Source organism: Mustela nivalis (genome assembly GCF_964662115.1).
Source record: "Mustela nivalis genome assembly, chromosome: 2".
In the NCBI taxonomy this organism is placed as follows: domain Eukaryota; kingdom Metazoa; phylum Chordata; class Mammalia; order Carnivora; family Mustelidae; genus Mustela; species Mustela nivalis.
The window spans coordinates 186,949,913-186,971,320 of record NC_139021.1 but is presented as its reverse complement, the minus strand read 5'-3'; the positions used below and the strand labels follow the sequence as shown (position 1 = coordinate 186,971,320).

The 21,408-nt window shown below is 60.3% G+C and overlaps 2 protein-coding genes across 4 annotated transcripts; one reads left to right on the top strand and one right to left on the bottom strand.

The window, feature by feature from the left end:
• Window positions 1–1,379: 1,379 nt before the first annotated feature.
• SPRN (shadow of prion protein) lies at window positions 1,380–5,409 on the top strand. The gene is made up of 2 exons (XM_082721603.1): window positions 1,380–1,604; window positions 2,474–5,409. The coding sequence occupies exon 2, from the start codon at window positions 2,489–2,491 to the stop codon at window positions 2,930–2,932; it is 444 nt and encodes a 147-aa protein (XP_082577729.1). The 5' UTR covers window positions 1,380–1,604; window positions 2,474–2,488; the 3' UTR covers window positions 2,933–5,409.
• MTG1 (mitochondrial ribosome associated GTPase 1) lies at window positions 5,402–20,484 on the bottom strand. Of its 3 annotated transcripts, none has more exons than XM_082721595.1 (11): window positions 20,250–20,484; window positions 19,070–19,134; window positions 16,394–16,498; window positions 14,139–14,219; window positions 13,564–13,620; window positions 13,134–13,224; window positions 11,726–11,787; window positions 11,086–11,182; window positions 10,764–10,845; window positions 6,444–6,556; window positions 5,402–6,058 (listed from the first exon to the last, which is right to left on the bottom strand). In XM_082721595.1, exons 1-11 carry the CDS (start codon window positions 20,359–20,361, stop codon window positions 5,925–5,927), a joined length of 999 nt encoding a protein of 332 aa, XP_082577721.1. In that variant the 5' UTR covers window positions 20,362–20,484; the 3' UTR covers window positions 5,402–5,924. The 3 variants fall into 3 exon arrangements, with proteins under 3 accessions (XP_082577721.1, XP_082577722.1, XP_082577720.1); XM_082721596.1 differs by having other exon boundaries at window positions 16,210–16,498; window positions 20,250–20,467; XM_082721594.1 differs by having other exon boundaries at window positions 16,388–16,498; window positions 20,250–20,454.
• Between the last annotated feature and the right edge of the window lie 924 nt (window positions 20,485–21,408).

The window sequence follows — 21,408 nt, the reverse complement described above, 5'->3', positions numbered from 1 at the left end:
AACCCTCCCCGGCCAAATCTAACCTGCGCTTTTAAGTGTATCTTTTCAGTTCTAGAATTTCCACTTGGTTCTTTCCGTTTCCCACTCTCTGTCCCCTCCTCCGTGTTGTTCTATTCCTGTAGGTACGTGTGCATTCCTCCGTGAGTCTGTTAGCGATCCTGGTTTGCCTGCGCGGCTGTTTCTTGCCCAGACTAGTAGTCTTATTGCCCTGACCTTTTATAGCGTCTTAATATCTGACAGGGTGTCCTTCTTCTTTGATCTTGTTTTTCAAAATGACTTCTATGAGTACTTCTTTCACTTTTCCATATGGACTTTAGAAACCCTCAGGTTCTCTATGACTTTCCCCAGGCTGCCGTAACAGAGTGCCATAGTTGGGATGGCTTAACACTAGAAACTCATTTTCTCATGGTTCTGGAGGCTGGAAGTCTGGGACAGCGTGTGTGCAGGGCTGGTTCCTTCTGAGGCCTCTCACCTTGGCTCACAGATGACTGCCTTCTCCCTGTGTCCTCACGTAGCTGTCCCTGTGCTTGTCTGATGTCCTCTTCTTGTAAGGACAGCAGTCAGATTTGATCAGGGCCTGCCCTCCTAATCTCATTCTACCTTAATTACCTCTGTAAAAACCCTGTGTCCAAATACAGTCCCATTCTGAGGTCCTAGGGGTCAGGCCTTCAATACAGGAATTGGGTGGCCAGGACTGTGCGTGGAGCAGCAGTTCAGAGCCTCTGGGAATCGAGGGGTCTGATGGAAGCTAAGAGAGGTCACATCACACCAACAAACTGGTCCCGTCAGGTCACCTTTGAGGAGGTCCTGCAGTCCACCCCTAGAGCCATCAGGAGAGCTGGGTGTCCCCAGGCGGAGTGGCTGGGTGAGGCACCCACAACGGTGGAGAGCAAGATGGCACCATGTCACGGAGTCCCAGGGTCCTATCCAGCAGGGACTGGGAAGGCTGGCTGGCTGGGGCACCTTGCTGGGCAGTGGCCACCGGGAGGGCTCCCTGAGGGGTCTGAGCAGTGGCACTGCAGAATGGTTAGAAGGTCGCCCATTTCCTCCTTTCTGGATACCAGAGGGATAACCCGGCACCTCCCAGTGAAGGGCACTGGACACCAGGATCTAGGGCTCTGGGGCTGCCCTAGCATTCTGTGGCCCGTGTCTGGGACACCGCCTGGGGCAGGGATGAAGATGGGGTGGGGAGGGTGGGACAGGGGTGGGGTGTGTGAGGGAGGGGGGAGGAGGGGTGGCGTGAGGATGGGGGTTGCTGGGTGCAGGAGAATCGGGATGGGGTTTTGTGCTCACTGGGTGGTGGGGACAGAGTGGCGCGGACGCGCGTGGAATCAGGGGGTGGGGTGGGGGCAGGAGTTAGGCCGGGTGCGGCGAGGATGAGGTGAGGCCCAGCTCCTCTCTGCCGGCCTCTTTCTCCGCCCTTCCCGTCTCCCGGGGGATGAGCCTCCGCGTCTGCCCGCCCCCATCCTAGGGCGGAGGCCTCGCGCACGGCCCAGACTCGGCGCTCGGGTGCGGGGTCTTCGCCGCCGCCCGCTCCCTCCCGCCCTGCCGCGGCCCCTGGGGCAGCCGCTCCGGCCCGCGGTTCCGACAGAAGCCCGCGGCGGGTAAGGCCGGGCGACGGGATCCGGGCGCACCGGAAGGCTGGGGCGGGCACCCGCGGGGCTGGGGATGGAGGCGCCGCGTGATGATCGGAGGCCCCGGGAGGAGGGTCGAGCCGCTACCCGGGTCCCCCGCGCCCGGATTCGGCCCTGCGTCGCGTCCCGGTCCCCCGGCCCAGCGGCTCTGCCGAGCGGTCGGGGGTGGGGGATGGAGCGTGGTGCGGGGGCGGGGCGGGAGGGAACTGTGCAGTGGGTCCCGGCCTGCGGGGGCGGGGTCTGCCCTGTGTCGCGGCCGCGAGTCCCTGCGCCGGCCCGCGCCCGCGGTGAGGCCAGGACCCCCGCTCTGGGTCTGCGCGCTATGCGCGCTGCCCCCAAGGGCCGGAAGAGCCTGACAGAGGCTCACGCTTGGTCCTTTCTGCAGACGGTGATCTGGGTCCCTGGGGACCCTCGGTCCCTGAGACTGTGTCCTTCAGGTACATCCCCCACCCCAGTGTGGCCTCTTGTCCCAAGCCGTGGAGGTCGTCCCACGGCCTGGCCCCTCCCCCAGGCCTCAGCGCCCGACCGCAGGGAGTTCACCACCCTCCAGCCCCGGCACAGAATAACCCCGAGGTGCTCAACCCTCTCACCCTCCAGGTCGCCCCTTCCTGGTTCCCGAACAAGACTCCCACCCTCGGTCGAGGCCTGAACGCCGCCCCTCCCAGCCCACCCTGGCCCTGAGCCAGTCGTCCGCCGGATGCTGAGGGCTCCCTGTACTGCCAAATGCCGAGTCTCCTGTCCCCAAGCCCTGGGCCCGCTGATCCCTAAGCCCCTGGCCCCAAGGCCCCTGGTTCCCTGACCCTCGCAGAAGCTGAGGTCCTTTCCCCGTTCTGCCGCAGGTTTGCTCCACAACGATGAACTGGACGGCCGCGACGTGCTGGGCTCTGCTGCTAGCCGCCACCTTCCTCTGCGACAGCGGTGCGGCCAAGGGAGGCCGTGGAGGGGCTCGCGGCAGCGCCAGGGGAGGGTTGCGCGGAAGCGCGCGCGGGGCCCCGAGGGTGCGCGTGAGGCCGGTGCCCCGCTACGGAGGCTCCTCCCTGCGCGTGGCGGCAGCGGGGGCGGCGGCCGGGGCTGCCGGGGCGGCCGCAGGCCTGGCAGCGGGCTCCAGCTGGAGAAGAGCCCCGGGCCCGGGGGAACACGACCTGGAGGACGAGGACGCGGGACCAGGTGGCAACAGAACGGGCCAAGGCGTCTACAGCTACCGGGCATGGACTTCAGGCGCGGGGCCCACCAGCAGCCCCCACCTCTGCCTGCTGCTGGGCGGCGCTCTTGGCACCCTGGGGCTCCTGCGGCCCTAGGCCCTGCGCGCTCGGGCGAGATCTGGCCCCCAACCAGTGCCCTCTGGCAGGCCTCTCCAACCTGTCCCAGAGACCTCCAGCTGCTGAGCACCCCCTTCCCACCGCTGCCCACTGCCTCTGAACCAGGGAGCCCAGTTCCACCTCTCACCCAGAGGCGGCCTCCTGCTCACAGCCCTCCACAGCCTCCCCAGCTTCCCCATTTCTCACCCTACCAGAGGCCCAGGGCCCATCAGCTCCAGGATGCCCCACCTACCACCAGGTCAGGGTCCTCCCCAGCCAGAAACGTGGTGCCTGCGCTGCCGTGACCAGCAGACCAGCAGCTCTCCCCAGCTGCCCAGAGAGATGTGCCAAACCAGGATGTTCAAGCCATCCCAGCTCCCCTGACCCCATCCTGGACCCTGGAGGGGTGTGGACAGTGTTGACCACCAAGCCAAGAGGTGGGCCCTGAGGACACTGTGGCCCTCCCCCACAGCAGCAGCCAGTACAGACTGAAGGCCTAGTGGCTCTGGGGAAGAAGAGGTTTCTCTCACAGGTTCTCGTGTGCCTACCACCTGTCCGCAAAAGGCAGTCTGGGGATTTCGGGGCCCACACGTGCCCATCATGGGTTTCTGGATAATTCCCAGGGCACCCCTGCCACAGCAGCTGCCCCAGAGCCTTGCCAGCCCACCCTTGGGCCCAGAGGCATGCCCCCTCCCTGGACACTCTCAAGACCATGGACCCATTGGGGCCACTTTGCTCCCACGTGGAACAAGTCACTCAACTCTTCTTGGGACCTATTTTAGGGGAGAAAAAAACACATTGTTTAACTTTCAAGAGCTTTTCCTTTTCTTTAAGGTTTAGGTTCACATTCTGGAATCAGTGCTCGCTGGTCCTCAGAGACCGCACGGCCGCTCCCATTGAAGAGCTCTCCCAGGACAGCCAGCCCTGTTTTGGGCACATCAGCAGCAGGCAGCCCCCCCGCCCCCGGGGAAGGGGGGTGTGAATACGGCCGGCCGATCTCAAATCGGAACCAGCAATCAGCATGGCCACGAGGCAGGTCCCTGGAGGCGGACGGCGGCCAGGCCCAGCACCCGGCAGGCACAGCCAGACGCGAGTGTGCTTGGGCTCAGCAAAGCAAGCCCCCCCCACGCCCGGAAGCCGAACCCCCGCCAACACCTGTCTGAGCATCTGAGACCGTGCTGGGGCCAGGACAGACTCCCCGAGAGGACTCTGAGGAAGCGCCAGGTGGGCCCAGCAAGGGTTTGCCTCTGGCGCCCCAGTACCCTCCGCAGAAAGCCGGTCCTTTGGTTCTCAGGCGCCCAGAGGCCCGTTTCCCTCAAGCCTCAGGCCTGGGTCCCGGTCCACAAGCCCTGGGGGTCTAGGCTCTTTACCACTTCCTCCACCCCATGTCCCACAGCAGGACAACCTCCCAGGCCTAGACCCTCTGGATCGCCCCGTCCTTCGGTGCTCACTGAAAGCCTCACCTGCCACTGGGCTGCCCCCCAGAATATGCCCTCACACCCGCCCCTGGACCATGGGGCCTTTGGACTCAGCTGACCGATGCCAGCACCTCCCATGGGGGAGGGGGCGGGAGGGCCTGCCCGCTCTGCTTTCCCGCAGCTGACACACAGGTCTGGTTAGGGTGAGGGTCTCCAAGCTACCAGCAGAACCCTGGACCAAGCATCGCTCTCCAAAGGCCAGGACCCAGAGCTGCAGGACACAGCTCTGCCTGTACCCACAGCGCCAGCCTTCTGGGGGCACAGCAGGCCCCGACGCCACGCCATCCATTCTGGATCACACCTGCCGCGACCAAAGACCAGCACGGCGGAGCCCTGCCTGGGGCCTCAGGAGCCGTGCGACCAGCCTGCCGCCGCACCCTTCGGGCAGGACAGCCTTGCACAGGGACTCAGCTCTATCTGAGGGGCCAGGAGCGGGGGCCCAGCCTGCCCAGCACCACGTGGTGGAGGCGGTGTAAACGGGACGCCCGAGTCAAGAGCTTCCACACCAGCCTGACTCCAGGAGTGTGTCCGGCATTCGGCACCGCCGCACGCTGGCGTGCTTCCCGCGCTACTGGTCAGGGTTCCAGCGGGAAGCAGACAGTGCCCAGGGCCGGTCCCCTCAGGAGAGGCCAGTGTGTGCGCTCCGGGAGTGGGCACCTGCAGGAGGGGAGGTGCCCCACGGACACTCTGGTGTTTCCAGGAAGGCCACACCCCCACGGGACACCAGGTCCGCCCGGCCCCCTCCTTCCTCTGCCCTTTGCTGGAATGCAGGCTGGTAGCTCCAGGTCCCTGAGGAAGAGTCCCACCGACCTGTTGGCTTGAAGGTGCTCGGAGGCAGCAGGAAAGCTCTCGAGTCTCCACCGACCACACCAGCGACCATCGCAGCCCGTACGCAGCTGGGGACAGACCGTCCGTGGGTTCTGCCACGGATCCTGGAACCTCTGTCCGTTTTGTGTGCACATTTTAGTCGTGTTGTGAAATAAACACTCTGTTGGCAAACAGACCCGTCTTTATTGCAGGACCCAGGGCGTTAGGAGGACCTAACACGAGAGCCCCGACAGCATGGCTCACATCCTGACTGCTCTGGCTGAGACACGGGCCTTAACGCGTGGGCCCACGGTGCTACTGCGCACAACAGACGCGCCGCCAGCAGAGACAGGCCTTCTAAAACATTTAACTGCAGACTGCACTTTCAGCTCCGGAGAAAACGTCAGCTTCTCCCTAAGAGATACTCAGCAGGTGTGCGCCGCACAGGGACAGCTCCGGCATGTCAGCAGTCCCAATGTCCAGACCCCGGGCACCGTGCCCTGTGACCAGCAGCTGGCCAGGCTGTGCGGTGGCGGCAGGGACAGGCTCCTTCCTAGAGACAAGACCCGAGTACCGTACGGGGACCAGCATGGGGATTCTAGGAAAGGGAGTCCCAGCGTCAGCTTCTTGGGTGTGAGGGCCTGGGATATCCCAATCTCCGGTGTCGAGGGCCAGGCTGGGGTGAGGCCCCTGCCAACTGGACCCACTCAGGGGGCTGCCAAGGGGAGGCTCTGCAGGACGTCCCTGTCCAGCATCACTGGGCCGAGCAGCCCGCTGCGGAAGGTCCGGAGGAAGTCTCGGGCTGCCGCGGGGTAGTTGGGCTGGATGACGTTCACGTCCCCTGGGGGAAACAAGACGGTCTGGGAAGGAAGGCCCCTCTGTGCAAGGCAGGCCCGGGATTCAGACGCACCCCTCCCTGCCCATCCTCAGGGACTGGCGGTGGGAACCGGTGGAGCTTGGGCCCCAGGGCATATTCAGAAAGAAACCGGAGTCCGGGCCATGGCACCCGGACCTCAGAGGCTCCCAAGGGGTAGGACACAGGATGTACCCAGCACGAGGCAGGGCCACCCTGCCCTCCTCTCCAGGCTGGACCCCGAGCCCCACCCTTGCAGCACCTTGGTTTCCAAAACAGCCACGTGTGCCCGCCATGCCCTCCCCAAGAGCCGCAGCCGCTCCACAGGCTGGCTGTCCACGCCCAGCCCGGGGCTGAGGCCTCCGCATCTCACCTGTGCCTGTGAACACCTTCACCTTCTGCGTCTTCCCCAGCCTCACAGCCACCCGCTTCAGCACACTGGTGACGTCATCACAGGCCCCATCCAGGCCGTAGTGCTGCACGTACCTACACACACACCCACAGTCAGGGAGGGACAGCCAGAGCTGACCTGTGCTGGGCCATGCCCAGCTCTAGCAAAGACCCCTCCCACGGTCCCCACCCTTGGCCGGCCATGGCCAGGTGCCCTGAGGCCAGCTTCCCCGCAGGAGCCCGTGGCTGCAACATCCACCCCATTCCTAAGCAGGCCCGGGGCCTGGAGCCCTGGGTCAGCATAGCCAGCCACCAGAGGCAGCCGCATGAGGTCAGGAGCACCAGGGTCACCAGCACTCTCTCCAGTGGAGAAGGAAGAGGTGTGCCTGGCGTTTTCGGCAGCCCGCGGACCAGCAGACAGCGCCCACCACTTCTGAGAACCGCCCAGTGGCCCCCGTGAGCTCCCTGTCCCACCCAACTCCGGCTCTGGGCCCGATGCGGGAGGCCAGCATGGGGCCGGCACGGCCTACCCTGAAGGGCTGAAGGAGAAAAACCTCACCCACAGCCAAGCACCTGCCGAACCCCAGGGTCCGGGAAACTCTAGCCTGGACGGCCCCACAGGCAGAGGAGACAGTGGATCTGCCCCACGGTCCGCAGTGGGGAGCGGGGCTCAGGCACGAGCAAAGTAAGACACGGACCCAGCCCCCATGTGGGCATCAGAGTGTCCATCTCAGAGGGGGTCTGAACCCTGAGAACACAGGTCCCAAGTCCAGCTTCGGAGGGCGGCAGCCCCACAAGGCCTTCTGTCCTGACGATCTTGAGAGCCATCCCCGGAAAGCTCTGTCACTCACACAGCCGGGAGTGGCCACCCGCAGGGACTCTGACGATCGTGAGAGCCGTCCCCGGAAAGCTCTCTCACTCACACAGCCGGGAGTGGCCACCCGCAGGCCACCCGCAGTGGCCACTCTGGAAATGCTCTAGAAGCGCTGCAGGGCTGCAGACGCCCAAACAGACGCCCACCCAAATGAGGCAAAAAGATTAATTTGAAATTCTACCTCCATGCAAAAGAGAGTAACAGGAACTGGATTTACCTCCCCTGAAACAACCAAAGACACACAAAACGGTTTTCAAAGCACCAGACATCAAGCTATGAACATAAACAGGGACCCGGCGCTGTCCTGCTTGGCACCTCAGGACCCCACGGGGCCCAGGGGGCTGCTGGAGCACAGACGCCACCAGCAGAACCAGAGAGAGCAGAGCTGCCCACAGAGGGAGTGCCGAATGCCGCCAGCCTCCGTAGTTAGCAGATGAGGGCTCAGCACACGCGAGAAAGGGAATCCTCCGCAGCCAGAGGCCGGGTGAGACCCCCAGCAGGGCAGAGGGACACTGGCCCACGCTCACAGAGCCAGGAGCAGGTGGAGGGGACACAGGGCAGGGGAGGGCCCCGTCCCATGCAGGGCAATGGCTCCAGACCCACAGGCCTGGAAGGAACTGCTTCCGGACAATCGTCCCAAGCGAAACTCAAGGATTCGTGCAGAACTGGTAGACGCCCGTCACCCAAAGAGACAGAAGTCCAAACGCCCAGCAGCCAGGCGTCCACCACGACGCACGGACAGTGGGGAACAGACTCATCATGAGGAGAAAAGCCGAAACCGCCCCAGACGTCAGGGTTAGCAGAGACGGCAGAGCGGTTTGTGTGACCACGGTCCACGTGTCACGAACTCAAGAACACAAACCATGTGACACGCGCTGTGAGACACACACTGGGGGCGCGAGCAGCGGGTCAGACATGCAGGGGCACAGGCGCGTGGCCAACCCACGGGCACCAAGTCCTGACGACAGGAGAAGGCAGACGCTGAAATCACAGGAAGAAACGGTGGTCGAAAATCCGAGAAAAGCTACAAAGCCACAGATCGAGAGCACCACAAACTCTCAGCTCAAGAAAGGAGAAGAAAGCCGCGGTCATAAAACCAGCTGTTGGAACAGAGACAGACATGACCCGCTACTCATCAGAAACAGGGGTGAGAATGGGGTGGGCCAACCTCTTTCCAGTCCTGGAAACAGCTGTCCATCGAGCCTATCACGCTCAGTGCAAGTATCTTTCCAAAATGAATGTGAAAGAAAGACGTCTCTGAACAACCAAAATCTGACCGTTCAGCAGCAGCACAGGCGCTGCAAGAGGCTACGGGAAACCCTCCAACCTACGCCAGGCAGCGTGCGGCACCGCGAAACACCAAGCATCGGATCAACAGCTAAGGTCTGTTTCTTACGCTTGAAGTCTCCGTAAAAGCCAGACAGTGCAGCTCAGGGTGACAAGACACATCCCAGTAAGACACAGAACAGCAAAAGCCACAGATCCAGCGAGGAACGGAGACGCGCCGGCGTACGGAGCCTGCACTCGAGACACACTCTGGTGTCGCTCAGAGCTGCTCCTCAAACACCCGGGCAACCCCTCCAGGAGTTACAGGCGACAGGCTGACGGAGGGGACAGAGGGACATGGTAACGTCCAATGCATCCAAGAGAGGGCAGAGGGAGGGAGGGAGGCAGACGGATGCCCAGCAAGAGGAAAGGCAAAGACGGACAGACGGAACAGACAGCGAGACAAGAGATTTGGGTTTTTTTAAGATTTTATTTATTTGAGGGGCACTTGGGTGGCTCAGTCATCAGGAGTCTGCCTTCATCTCAGGTCATGATCCCAGGATTCTGGGATCGAGCCCCGCATCAGGCTCCCTGCTTGGTGGGAGCCTACTTCTCTCTCTCCCTCTGCCCGTTTGTATTCCCGCTCTCACTGTCTGTCATAAATAAATAAAATCTTTTTTTAAAAATAAAAGGTTTTATTTATCTGAGAGAGTGTGAAAGAGAGCAAAGCAGTGGGAGCAGCAGCAGAAACAGAGGCGGAAGCAGGCCTTCCGCCGAGCAGGGAGCCCCATGCAGGGCTTGATCCCAGGACCCCGGGATCATGATCTGAGCCAAAGCCAGATGCTTAACAACTGAGCCACCAGGTGCCCCTATAAGATGACAAGTTTAACCCGACAACAATAATCACATTACATGTGAACAGTGCAAAAACTTAAAATGAAAAACAGGGGGCGCCTGGGTGGCTCAGCGGGTGAAGCCTCTGCCTTCGGCTCAGGTCATGATCTCAGGGTCCTGGGATGGAGCCCCACGTCAGGCTCTCGGCTCAGCGGGGAGCCTGCTTCCTCCTCTCTCTCTGCCTACCTCACTGCCTACCTGTGATCTCTGCCTGTCAAATAAATAAATAAAATCTTTAAAAAATAAATAAATAAATAAAATGAAAAACAGAAATGGTCAGACTGGAGAAGAAACTAGCCCTCACTGTACGCAGCCTGCGAGAAACACATTTTTAACAAAAAGACACAATTAAAGCGAAAAGTGGGAGAAGAAAAGGCCACTGCGTTGACACCAAGAGTGGCCACCACGTCCTTGCCAGAGGAGGCAGATGTCCGAGCAGCGAGAACTGCCAGGACCAAGGCGGCCCTTCTGAGCGACGAGGGCATCAAATCGGGACACGAAGAGCCGCAGACCGTCCCCTGCACCTCCCGGCACAGCCTCGGAGTGCGTGAAGCAAACACACAGATCCGCAAGGACAGACAGACCAGCCACAGGCAGAGACTTCAGTACCGTCTCGCGGCACCTGGTGGCAGAAACAGAAGAAAGCCGGCAAGGCAGAAAGAGGGAAACAGGAAAGACCGAACGGTGACCAATGAACTAGAAGACAGAAAGACAATGCAGAAAGTCACTGTGACCGAAAGCTCTTGGTAGAAATCAGTAGAACTGACAAGCGTCCGGGGCACTGAGGTCCTCAACGCGACACAGGACGTGCGGGAACTCCCCGCTCCCCGCACACTCCCCGCACACTCCCCGCAAGAACAAACGGGTGCGTCCGTCTGTACCACGGAACACGGTGCGGCGGCCGCCAGGAAGGAGCGACACGCCGCGCAACACGGAGCAGTCTGGGAGCTATCTTGTCAAGCGCAGGGAACCACACCGTGGGACTCCATTCCTAGGACATTCGAGGACACGACAGAAGGCAGATGGCCGCCAGCTGTGGCACCGGGGTCAGGAGACCGTCTATAAAATGGGAGCAGGAGGGTAGGGAGGAGCCGTCCCCAAAGAGCGCAAGAAATTGGGGGTTTTCCTGACTGTGTAAGAGTCAAGCGTGTCACACTGCACAGAATGTGCGGAGTTTACCTAAGAACACGTGAATGCTGCTGTTTTCCTTAATGATGTCTGTCCAGGATGAGACAGGACGGCCCGCCCAGCCCCCGACCCCGCACTCACCCAAAGAGCCGGTGCCTGTTGAGGGTGTAGAGAAGGTAGTCGGCCAGGGTCTCCTCCCCCACCAGGTGGTCCAGCACGGTTCCTGGAACCAGAAGGCCAGGCTGAGCCCCGCACATGCGCCCGGCATCGGCACTCAAGCGACCGCTCCCTGCTCAGCCTGAGACACTGCGGCTCCCGGCAGCCCTGCCTCGGCGGTAAGCTCTCCAGGCCTCGGTCTGCAGGGTGAGCGCAGGGGCTGGCCCGCCTCAGCTGGCCCACTTAGAGCAGGCCCAACCCGTCAGGCCCGGCGGCAGGAGGGGGCGCTAAGGGGGCCCTGACTCACCGCACAGGGCCAGCTTCAGGCCCATCTCCACACTTTCAATCCGTGGGGACAGCACCCCAGGAGTGTCCAGCAGGAACATCAGTGGCCGGTCACACACCTGTAGACACAGAGGGCGGTCAGGCCAACCGCCCCCTCCAGGTGCTCTGCTGGGTGGCCCCCAGAGGCAGGCTGCTAGGTTCTGAGGCTCTGAGGAGGTTCTGGGGCCCCGTCCCAAAGGGTTCGTGCTCTTCAGGAAGCTCTCCGCTTCCCCACACCATCAGTTCCCACTGAGTTTGGGATATAAATCTGGGCCTCGGGTTCTCCTCCCAGGGCATAAAGGGCGCATGTAGACAGGCCGAGCTACCCGGGGAGAACAGGCCACCGAGTGACCTTGGGCAGGTGCTCGGCTCCCTCCTCCATGAAACGGGGGTGACAGCGTGCCCTCCCCCGGGTTTGATGTAAGGGCCCCCAGTGTGTGGCACATGGCGAGCACTCGGGGGGAGCACAGTGGAGAAGACAGGCCACCCCACAGCCCTCGGGTGTGTGGCACATGGCGAGCACTCGGGGGGAGCACAGTGGAGAAGACAGGCCACCCCACAGCCCTCGGGAAGCACCAGGCCTGTGCGTGCGGCACTCGAGACCCGGCAGCCGAGCCCCCTACCTGAATCCTGGACATCACAGCTCTGGTGATCCCGGGCTCACCACCGACCCTGGTAGCTTTTCCTGCAGGATGGAAACGGGCTGTCAAAGGTAGCCACACACAAGGCCTGGCATAGAGGCTACAGGGTAAGAAATGATACACACAGAACCCTACGAAGGCCCACAGGGGCTTGGGCTCGAGTCAACTCCAAACCCGCTCACAGCAGTGACTCTTCCACCAAAACTTCTTCCCAACACCTGCCCAGGGACCAGCAGGCAAGCACCTGACCATGAAGGTCCCAAAAGAGCTCTCGTGGTAGCACGCCAGCTGCTGCCTCCAGGACCTGACCCCATGTCTGATACCAACCCTGCACCCTGCAAGTCCGTCCCCACAGCGCTGCCCGCGACAGGCCTGTGAGCTGAGTTCCTGTTCAAGGGGCCCAGACAGCTCCAGAGTAAAGAGATCCACCTATTTGCCAGGCGTGCGTGGAAAACCAATTGTGGTCCAGAAACCCAACAGAGTATGACTCAGCCTTGGAAAGAAGGCAGTCCTGCAGCAGCCGCAGGACGGACCCGAGGACATTACGCTGACCACTAGCGCTGACTGCACACATGTGAGGTCCAGAGAGAAAGAACATTACTGGTGCCCAGGGCTGGTTAGGGTTTGTTTAAAGGCGTCCAGCTGGAGACAATGGAAAAGCCTAGAATAGTGGGATGGACGGACAGCACTGAATATACTTCATGCCACAGCATTTTTAAAAAGCTATAATTTTAAAAAAATAAACTTAAAAGAATAGACGGTTTGCCGAGTCTACAATGAGGACCAAAAATGCCACCTGCAGACTCGCAGTTCAGCTGCACCGGGCTGGGGTCCGCGCACGGCAGCCCGCTCATCACGGCTCTGGAGAACAAGGCTAGCACGGCTCTGGCGCGAACCCTGAAAACCCTGAGTGCCACAGAAGCACGGCGGGCAGGCGAGCGTAATGGGCGCGTCTGCGCAACCCTGACACCGGGCGAGCACAGTCGGGAGGTGCCCAGGAGCTCCCGGAGGCCACTCCCAAGCCGGGAGGAGGCAGATTTCCAGCTGGAGAGGGGGCCCTCACCAAATGTCTCCTGCCTGACATCAGGTCCCACGTGTGCAGTGGCGGCCTGAGACCTCGGTGAGGACAAGACCGCCGCAGAGCAGAGAAGTCATCCCCGCGTCAAACACCAACATCCCACGTTCAGGAAAGAAAATACATTCAGTATAAAACGGGTAAGGAGGACTCTGTGTCACCCCTTAACCTCACATCGGACACTTCAGTGGGTCCTTTCAGGGCAGAGACAACCCCGAGGGGCCGTGAGGCTCCGGCTCCGGCCGTGTTGTCTGTGGTCAGGACTGAGGCAACTGCTCACGGGGAGATGAAGGGCCACAGCAGCAAAGAAAGGACCTTTCCCGAGGTGCTGTCTCCTGAGTGCGTTGATGAGTGAGGACTTGCCCACGTTGGGGATCCCAATCACCATGGCACAGTACTCCAGGTTCTGCCAAGGCACAAGAGCAGGGAGTCAGGGGTCTACCCAGACCACCCTCGGCCTCCTGTGGCCCATGCTGGGGAACCCGCAAGCCGAGGTTTGTGATCAGAGGGAGGAAGACCAGGGTGGAGGCCCCGCCTGGCTCAGCAGGGCCGCCCCACCCTTCCTGCCTGGAGAAAAAGAACACGCAGGGCAGCTGCCCCGACCCCCAGGCACCTGCAGCAGCAGAGAGAGAACGCCAAGGGGTCGTGGCCCAGCACAAGGACTGCTCAGCCACTGCTAGCCACTGAGCCTTGACCCCTCAGCAGGAGGCACCAGCCCACGGCCAGCCCGGGCACCACAACCAACCTCTCCTCGATGATAGCGGTAGCTGCCCTCAACCAGTCCTCTGACCAGCGGTATGACCTGCAAAGCACAAACAGCAGACACTGGCCTTTTCTGGACTTCCGGGGTGGCGTCTGCCCAGGTCCAGCATCAGGGAAGCAGGGCTGTCCCCATCAGGATTTAGAGTGTGCTGGGGCCCGGAGATGGGGGGAGGCAGTGACCTGTGGCCCATCCTGTCCCTCCACCATCAGTGAGTGGGTCCGTCCCCCAGAGGGCGACAGCTCTGACTGCAGCCACTCCAGCCACGCCGCCTATCAGCCAGTGAAATGATCCTCTAAATACGGCTGCAGACACGAGGCCCCAGACCCTCCAGAAGCCTGTGGGAGCCACAGCCCCGAGTGCACGCAACAGCCCACTGCACTCCTCAGACCGTCACAGGCTGCCCAGAGCCCACTTGCTCTCGCCCAGAGAGGAGCGTGCCCATGGGCCCCCAGCAAACCCTGGACTGTCTCGAAATTCTGCTTCTTATAATAACATGAGCTGTGGGATTTCTTCAACGTATCTAAGCGAACGCACTGGGTGTGAAACAGAGTGTGCACCTGCTTGATGTTCTCCTCCTTCACGCAGTTGGTAAAAACAACATTTTTTAGGCCTTCTCCTTCTAAGTGTTGTATGATTTTCTGAAAGAGAATATTTCCATTTCATACAGTCAATGCAAATACGGGTGGTATACTGTGCTAAAATCCAAGGATATGAGACTGACCCCACCCCCACCCCGCCACAGGCCAGGCTGTTCCCTGGCTTGGAGCCACCAGCAGGGTCTGGAGACGAGGCAGGCTGCGGGGGGGCAGCGGTGCAGGCGCGGGGGCCCCTGGGAGGGGGAGTGAGGGTTAGGGTTAGGGTTCGGAGGCCCTGGGAGGGCAGGAGGGACGTGTCCCAGTCAGGGGCCTTGTACTCCGGGCTCCAGCGGGGACGAGGGTTCAGCACAAACGTCACCTGCCTCTCGGGACTCAGGGCCTCCGTGTGCAAGGGGCCACTTCCAGCAGCAAACAGCCTGTTACACCCGAGTGTTCTGCCCAGCCCCCCTGTAAACTGAGGCATGACCCAAATCCAATCACAGAACATATCTGATGTTCTAAAAGCCCAAAGGTAACCTAAGGTTAATACGAAGTTACCGGTCTCAGCATTAAGCAAAAGCAGTGTAGGAACCCTGGTTTTTAAACCAGTATGATGACTTTCGATCTGCTACCGACCTAAACATATGGTTGATGCCTAAATAAACAAAAGGTCACTCACTTGTTCGGGTTTATATTTTAGTTATTTGTTGGGTGATGCAGGTTAAGAGACAGGCCACAGCAGACACATCTGAAGCCACGCTTTGAAGTACATAAATTCACAACGGTGCTGACCCAGCACTCGAGGTCGACACGAGGGGCGTCCACTCGGGGCTCCACCCCTCCTCTCCAGGACCTCTGCCACAGTAGCACCTAAGAACAGCTCCCAGCCTGGGGAGACCCCACTGTGGTCTTACAGTAGGTCACATCAGTGCCCAGCACTCTACAAAAATTAGCATTTAAGGGCAGAAGCAATCACTGATTAAGACTCAAACCTCAACCAATAAAAGCAAAGCTTGTGATTAAATGACTACATGTGCACATGTACTGAGACCCACAGACACCCAGCTCCTGGAGGGCCTGAGCTGCCCGATCTGCACAGGGGGAAGGCTTGAAATGACCCCAGCTGCTTGCACCTGGCTGAGAGGTCGCTGCTGCTTGGATTTTCAATGAACAGAACTCTGGTGGCTTCCGTGTTGGATGTCTCCCTGGAAACCTTGACACAGAGTCTTGTGGCTGGGGCTTACGTGACTCAAACATGCCACGATCAACGAGGAAACCTGAACCAAGGGGCGCCTGGGGGTCTCGGTCTGTTGAGCGTCTGACTCTTGGTTTTGGCTCAGGTCATGATCTCAGGGTCCTGGGATCGAGTCCCTCATCGGCTTCTTCCTCAATGGGAAACCTGCTTCTCCCTCTGCTTCTCCACCCCCAATCCCGCTTGTGACCTCTGTCTCTCTCAAATAAGTAAACAAAAGGAAAGAAAAAAGAAACAATCCTTTTTAAAAACAAGAAAAGAAACCTAAATGACATTCTGGAAACAAAGAGCGAACTGCACCACTGACACCCTGACGGCAGCCGGGCTGCAACCCACAAGGCTTTGGTGCAGCCCTTTGGGCAGGAAGAGCAGAGGAGAGTGCTTGAAAACATGTCCAGACCTCCATGTTTCTGAACTTCTGCAACACATGGGAAAGCCCTGTCCTCGGTCACCTGGTGCCTCGTGTCCCCGATCCTGCCTTTGAAGAAGTTCCTTGGGGCCTCCCCACGCTTCTAGTTTCCAGCTCAGTGGCTATGCAGGACTGGCCGGCTGGTGCGGGTGCCTGGGGCAAGCGTGGCTGTCACGGGAGACCTCTAGGTCAGTACCTGTGGCCTGAGCCTGTGGCCACTGGCCTCACACAGCCACTGAAATGTAGCTCACCAAAACGATGTAAACTGTGAACGTCGCGGCTGCAACAGGAGCCACATGTCAAGTGCTCCCTGCCAGATAGGCCAGAGGCCACACGGTGGGCCGCGGGACTCCAGCCCCACAGCCTGGCCATGTCCCATGGGAGAGGCTCACCTTGGTCTTTTGGACCGTAGACATAGAGGGAGGCTTGTCATTCTGAGAAATCGCGTGCGAATACCTCTGCAAACAAAGTGCTGTTTGCCGAAGCAAGCCCGTCCGGGGGAACCAACCCCGCATGCGTCTGCAATCCCAGACGCAGGAGCCCTGACGCGGACCGCGCCCTGACGGGCACCTTCACCTGCTGCTGCTTCAGATCCGCCAAGTCCATTTTGTTGAGGACCAGCACGTGCGGCTTAAGCCCAAGAGTTTCCTGAAACAGAGGATTGCGGCCTGAAAGTGGAATGTGAGAAAATTAAGGAAAAACCCCATCAGTGCTGTCCCGGCCCATTAACTGACCTCGTCCACCGTGTCACCCAACTGACGCCACCTTCAGAAGGAAATCTGTTGAAGGGACTGAGCAGAGCAGGAAGCCCGGTCTCAGCCCGGCCAGCCAGCCCAGCCCCACACTCCTCACACTCCCCGCCGGCTGGAGAGGACACCTCGTCGCCGCCACGGTCCCACAGCAGACATGCAGGACAGCGGCTCCCGCGCACCTTCCCAAACAGGAACAGAAGGCAAAGCTCAGTGGGAGGCTTCAGAACTGGCTCTTTGTTCAGCTGCCAAGGTGCAGGAGTCCAGAATGAATGACGTGATCGCCCTACAGTGCGGCCAGTACTGCCCTAACCAGTCTATGTCCCACCACTGCCACCCTCTGGTGACCGCCAAGGAGATGAGGGTCCCCCGTGGAAACCATCCCTGAAGGTTCTGCCTCCTCGCCAGCACTGTCGGGCCCTTCCGCCCTCAGCCAGGGACCCTTAGGGAATCAGGACAGGTCCCACCTCATGGGACCCGAACACAGGCAGAAGGACGGCCCCTAGTTATCCTCTGAACACTAAGCCACTACCGCTGCTCCGTCTCCTACTGAGTCCCCAAGGCCTCCAGCGCACCCTGGGTCTGGACACCTGTTAAGGGCTGTACCCTCACCCACACAAAAGGACTTTCCACAAATCTCACTTTTTGCTCAAGGGTTAAGCAATACCAAAAGCCCAGACTCCATGCCAGGGTCCCTAACGCAGCCTAGGTCTCCTTGCCATGTCCTGGGGAAAATGACAGAGGTCTAGAAACCAAAAGGACAGATGTCCACTCACTGCACAATAACAACTATAGCTTTGCTGTTTTTGCTAATCAAACACAGGACTGCCCAGCGTGGGCTATCCTGTAAACTGACATAGCCTACAGTAAATAAACTTGACATCTTGTTACACAAGTTCCAGAGTCTGAAATAGTGAACACGGTCCCTCATCTGACATCCCTGGGCTGGTAACAACTCTCACAGCAACACCTTCATCACATAAAGAGAATCCAGACACACTCAAATACAGGAAAAACAAGGTCTGAAAAGTACATTCGTTACTGAACAAGATCACTGGATCTTGCCAATGCACACCTCAGGCCCGGAGGAAAACCCCACTGGCCAGCACGCTTACGTGAAGCTTGCATACCTCACCTAGAGAACCCACTGCTGGACTGGACTGGAAGGTCTGGCTGTGCCAGGCAGAGGTCAGAGCAAAGATGCTGCCCTACACACCAATGCAGAGTGTCAAAAGACACAGGCCTGGACCCCACGCCAGAGAGGCTGGTTAACTGGTCTGGAAAGGGGCCCAGACCAGGATTTTTTAAAGCCTGCTGGAGAAACCCTAGTGTGTAATAAGAGCGGAGAGCCACTGCTTCAAGTGCCAGTAACTGAGAGGCGAGGGCACCAGCCTGGTACAGCAGACCAGAGCAGAGACCGGAAGAGGAGGTAGACACAGACCAGGTAACATCAGGAATGTCTCCTGCTGCCTGAGCGCCACGCAACCCAGGACGAAGGGTCCTGGGTCCTCTTCCCACTAGGGTGCCGCACCCAGGTCTGGGAGAGTTGGGAGCAAGAGGGCTCACGACAGAAGCAACTCTGTGACACCAGCTGCATGTCCTATAATTCCACTCAACTCTAACACGATCTACATGGATAAAGAGTCAGATCCCACAGGCTAAGGGCTCAGTCCCCACATGCCCCCAAGGTACCTACCACAGTCCAGGCCATCACCTGTGCTTCTGACCCACGACCCCTCCTTGGATTCAGTGAGTTTGCCAGAGTGGCTCACGGAACTCAGAGAAAACTTTACATACGAGATTCCTGGCTCGTTATAAAATGACGACTCAGGAATAGCCAGATTCGGCCACATACATATAAGTGCTGTGTAGGATGGAGCACAGAGTCTCCGTGCTCTTCCTGTGCCCCTCGGGCTCAGTCAGTTAAGCATCCAACTCTCGATTTCAGCTCAGGTCGTGAGATCAAGCCCCATATCAGGCTCAGCACTGAGTGCAGAGGCGGCTTGAAATTCCCTCTCCCGCTCCCAGCCCTGTACTTGCTTGTGTGCCACACCCCCCTTCTAAATAAAATCTTTTTTTTTTTTTTAATAATAAACATGCCCCTCTTCCTCTATATCCATGTTTGCCAACCCAGAAGATCTCCAAACCTTGTCTTTTTAGGTCTTAATTGAGGCTTCGTTATACAGGGCTGATTAATTAAATCATTGGCCATCAGCAATCAATCCAACCTCCAGCCCCACACCCTCCCAAAGGTCAGTGAGTCCAGGGGGTGGAACCAAAATCTCCACTCCTCCAACCGCAGGACTGTTCCACCGGCAACCAACCCTCAAACCTAGGTGACTTAGTGGCTTTCCAAGTCACCCCATCGACAGACACCTTTATCTGGCTCATCACCTGGGAAATACCCAGGGCTTTAAGAGCTCTGTGCCAGGAACAGGGACAAAGACCCAACATACACATATTTCTTTTTACACGTCACAGGATCACAACCACGGAAGGATATCCGGGCGTCATGGACCTCGATGATACAGTCCACCAGCTTCAGGCTGCTCTGCATCTTCTTCAGCCCTGGAAAACAGAAGAAACCTAATGGGTTTAAACAGGACAGGTTTACGGGGCGCGTGGTGGCTCCGTGGGTTGAGCGACTGCCTTCGGCTCAGGTCATGATCCCGGAGTCCCAGGATCGAGTCCCGCATCGGGCTCCCACCCCATGGGGAGTCTGCTTCTCCCTCGGACCTTCTCCCGCTCACGCTCTCTCACTCTCTCTCAAATAAATAAACAAAATCTTTAAAAAACAATAATAAACAGGATAGCTTTAATGACCCGCCACCACAAACCATCTGCGGGACCTGCCCGACAGGTGCCCGCTGAGCGCCTCCTTCCCGTTCACAGCGGGGCCTCCGGAAAGGGACAGGCCAGCCAGAGGGGCAGCAGCGCGTCCGGGCCCCACTCCCGGGGCAGTTAACCCCCGCGGCGCCGGTCTCAGCTACCGAAGCGGCGCCCCCGCCCCCGCGACGCGCTGGGCACCCCACGCTGCACCGCGGAGCTGCTGCCCAGGGACCCCGCGGCCCCTCCCGCGGCCCCAGCCCCCGCTCAGGGGCCACACACGGAAAGCAGCAGCGACCGCACCGCTCACCGCTCAGGCCCCCACGCCGCCTCGCCGGGGCCCCGAGGGCGCCCTGGAGCACCGCACAGCCCCACCCGCGCGCACCGCGGGAGCCGGAGCCGGAGCCGGAGCCCGCCGCGGGACACCGACGTGCGCGGCCCCGGCCCCGCCGGCCCCGAGCGCGAAGGGAGCGGCGCAGGGGCGGCCTCCGCGGCCGGACGCCGAGCGCTCCCCGACGGGCCGGTAGACCAGGAAGGGCCTCCTCGGGCGGTCTGGCGGGACAGCGAGGCCCCTGCGCGGTACACGTGCTGCGGGGACCACGCGGCTCGGAGGGGACCCGCCGCGGCCACGGCGCCTCGTCCCCAACGTCCGAGCCGGGACGCGTCCCCGGGTGTCGGCGAAGGGACCTGCGGGGACCCGGGCCACCCCAGGGCACCCTGCCGTGCCCCGCCGCCGCCCGCCCCACGCGCCGTCAGCCCGCCGAGCCAACGCGGCCGGGGACGCCGGGGCCGGACGCCGGGGCCGGACGCCGGGGGCGCACTCGCGGGCAGACGGACCCCGCGCCGCCCCGCCTCACCCTTGGCCATGTGTCCCGGGAACCAGCGCGCCACGTCCCGACCGCGCAGGGGGAAGCTCTCCCGCCAGGCGGCCCCCGCGGCGCCGCAGAGCGCGTGCAAGGCCACCCGCATGGCGCCGCGTCCCAGGCACAGCGCGGCGTGGGGGACCCGCTCCCGCGACGGACCTCCCCGCCCGCCCCGCGACCCGGCCCTGCAGTTCCGGCGCTTCAGGGGCCGCTCAGCGACTCGCGCAGGAGCACTACGGTGCCTTGGGCGGCGCCTGGAGCCCGGGGGCGGAGCCGCGGGGGGCGGAGCCGCGGGGGCGGGGCGGCGGGGCGGGGCTACCAGCCAACCTGGGACCTTGTGCAGGCCAGGGACTTCCCAGGGGTTCTCAGTTTATGGAAATTTTTTTTTTTTTTAAGATTTTATTTACTTGTTTGTTAGACAGAGATCACAAGTAGGCAGAGAGGCAGGCGGGGGCTGGGGGTGGTGGGGAGCAGGCTCCCCGCTGAGCAGAGAGCCCGATGCGGGGCTCGATCCCAGGACCCCGAGATCATGACCTGAGCCGAAGGCAGCAGCTTAACCCACTGAGCCACCCAGGCGCCCCCATGGAATTTTTTTTTTAAGGAATTCATAGATATATTAACGTTAACTACATTTTAAAATTTCTAGTTCCTCCTCGACTGTATTCAGAGCATAACTGTGATGCAACTCAGCAGCCCCTTTTTACAAATTGGTTACAATGTTCAAATACTTTAAGTGTAGTCTATGTATGTAATATCCCCCTTTTCTTTTTCAAATACGCCACGTTTTAAACAAAGCCTTCGGAAACGCTGAGGCGGTCCCGCTCCGCGGTCAACACACGGAGACAGGACTCCCGCGGTCCCCTGCTCTGCGCAGCGTCAGGTTTTAGCTTTAGTTCTGAGTCCCAGCAACTCCCCCACACACGGTGAGTACAAGAGTGTTACTCTAATGGAGTTTCCGGGAAAAGCTGCTAAAATCCCAAACACGCTTGAATTCTCAGCACAAAAATGTCACCACAGTCCCGGGACTGTGGGAGGTGAGCCCTCCCAGGCGGCTCCCAGACCAAGATGATGGAGTCAGGGGTGGAGTCAGACACCAGATGAGAATGAGGAGGAGGTTGCAGCCCCCAGCCCGCCTCACATAGCAGCCGTCCCA

Coding starts and splice junctions, on each gene's coding strand:
- SPRN (XM_082721603.1), top strand. CDS start 2,489: ATGAACTGGACGGCCGCGACGTGCTGGGCTCTGCTGCTAGCCGCCACC.
- MTG1 (XM_082721594.1), bottom strand. CDS start 20,361: ATGCGGGTGGCCTTGCACGCGCTCTGCGGCGCCGCGGGGGCCGCCTGG. Junction 13,621..14,138: donor AGGAGGAGAACATCAAGCAG/GTGCACACTCTG, acceptor TGTGCTTTGCAG/GTCATACCGCTGGTCAGAGG. Junction 11,788..13,133: donor GAGACAGCACCTCGGGAAAG/GTCCTTTCTTTG, acceptor TCCATCCTGCAG/GAAAAGCTACCAGGGTCGGT.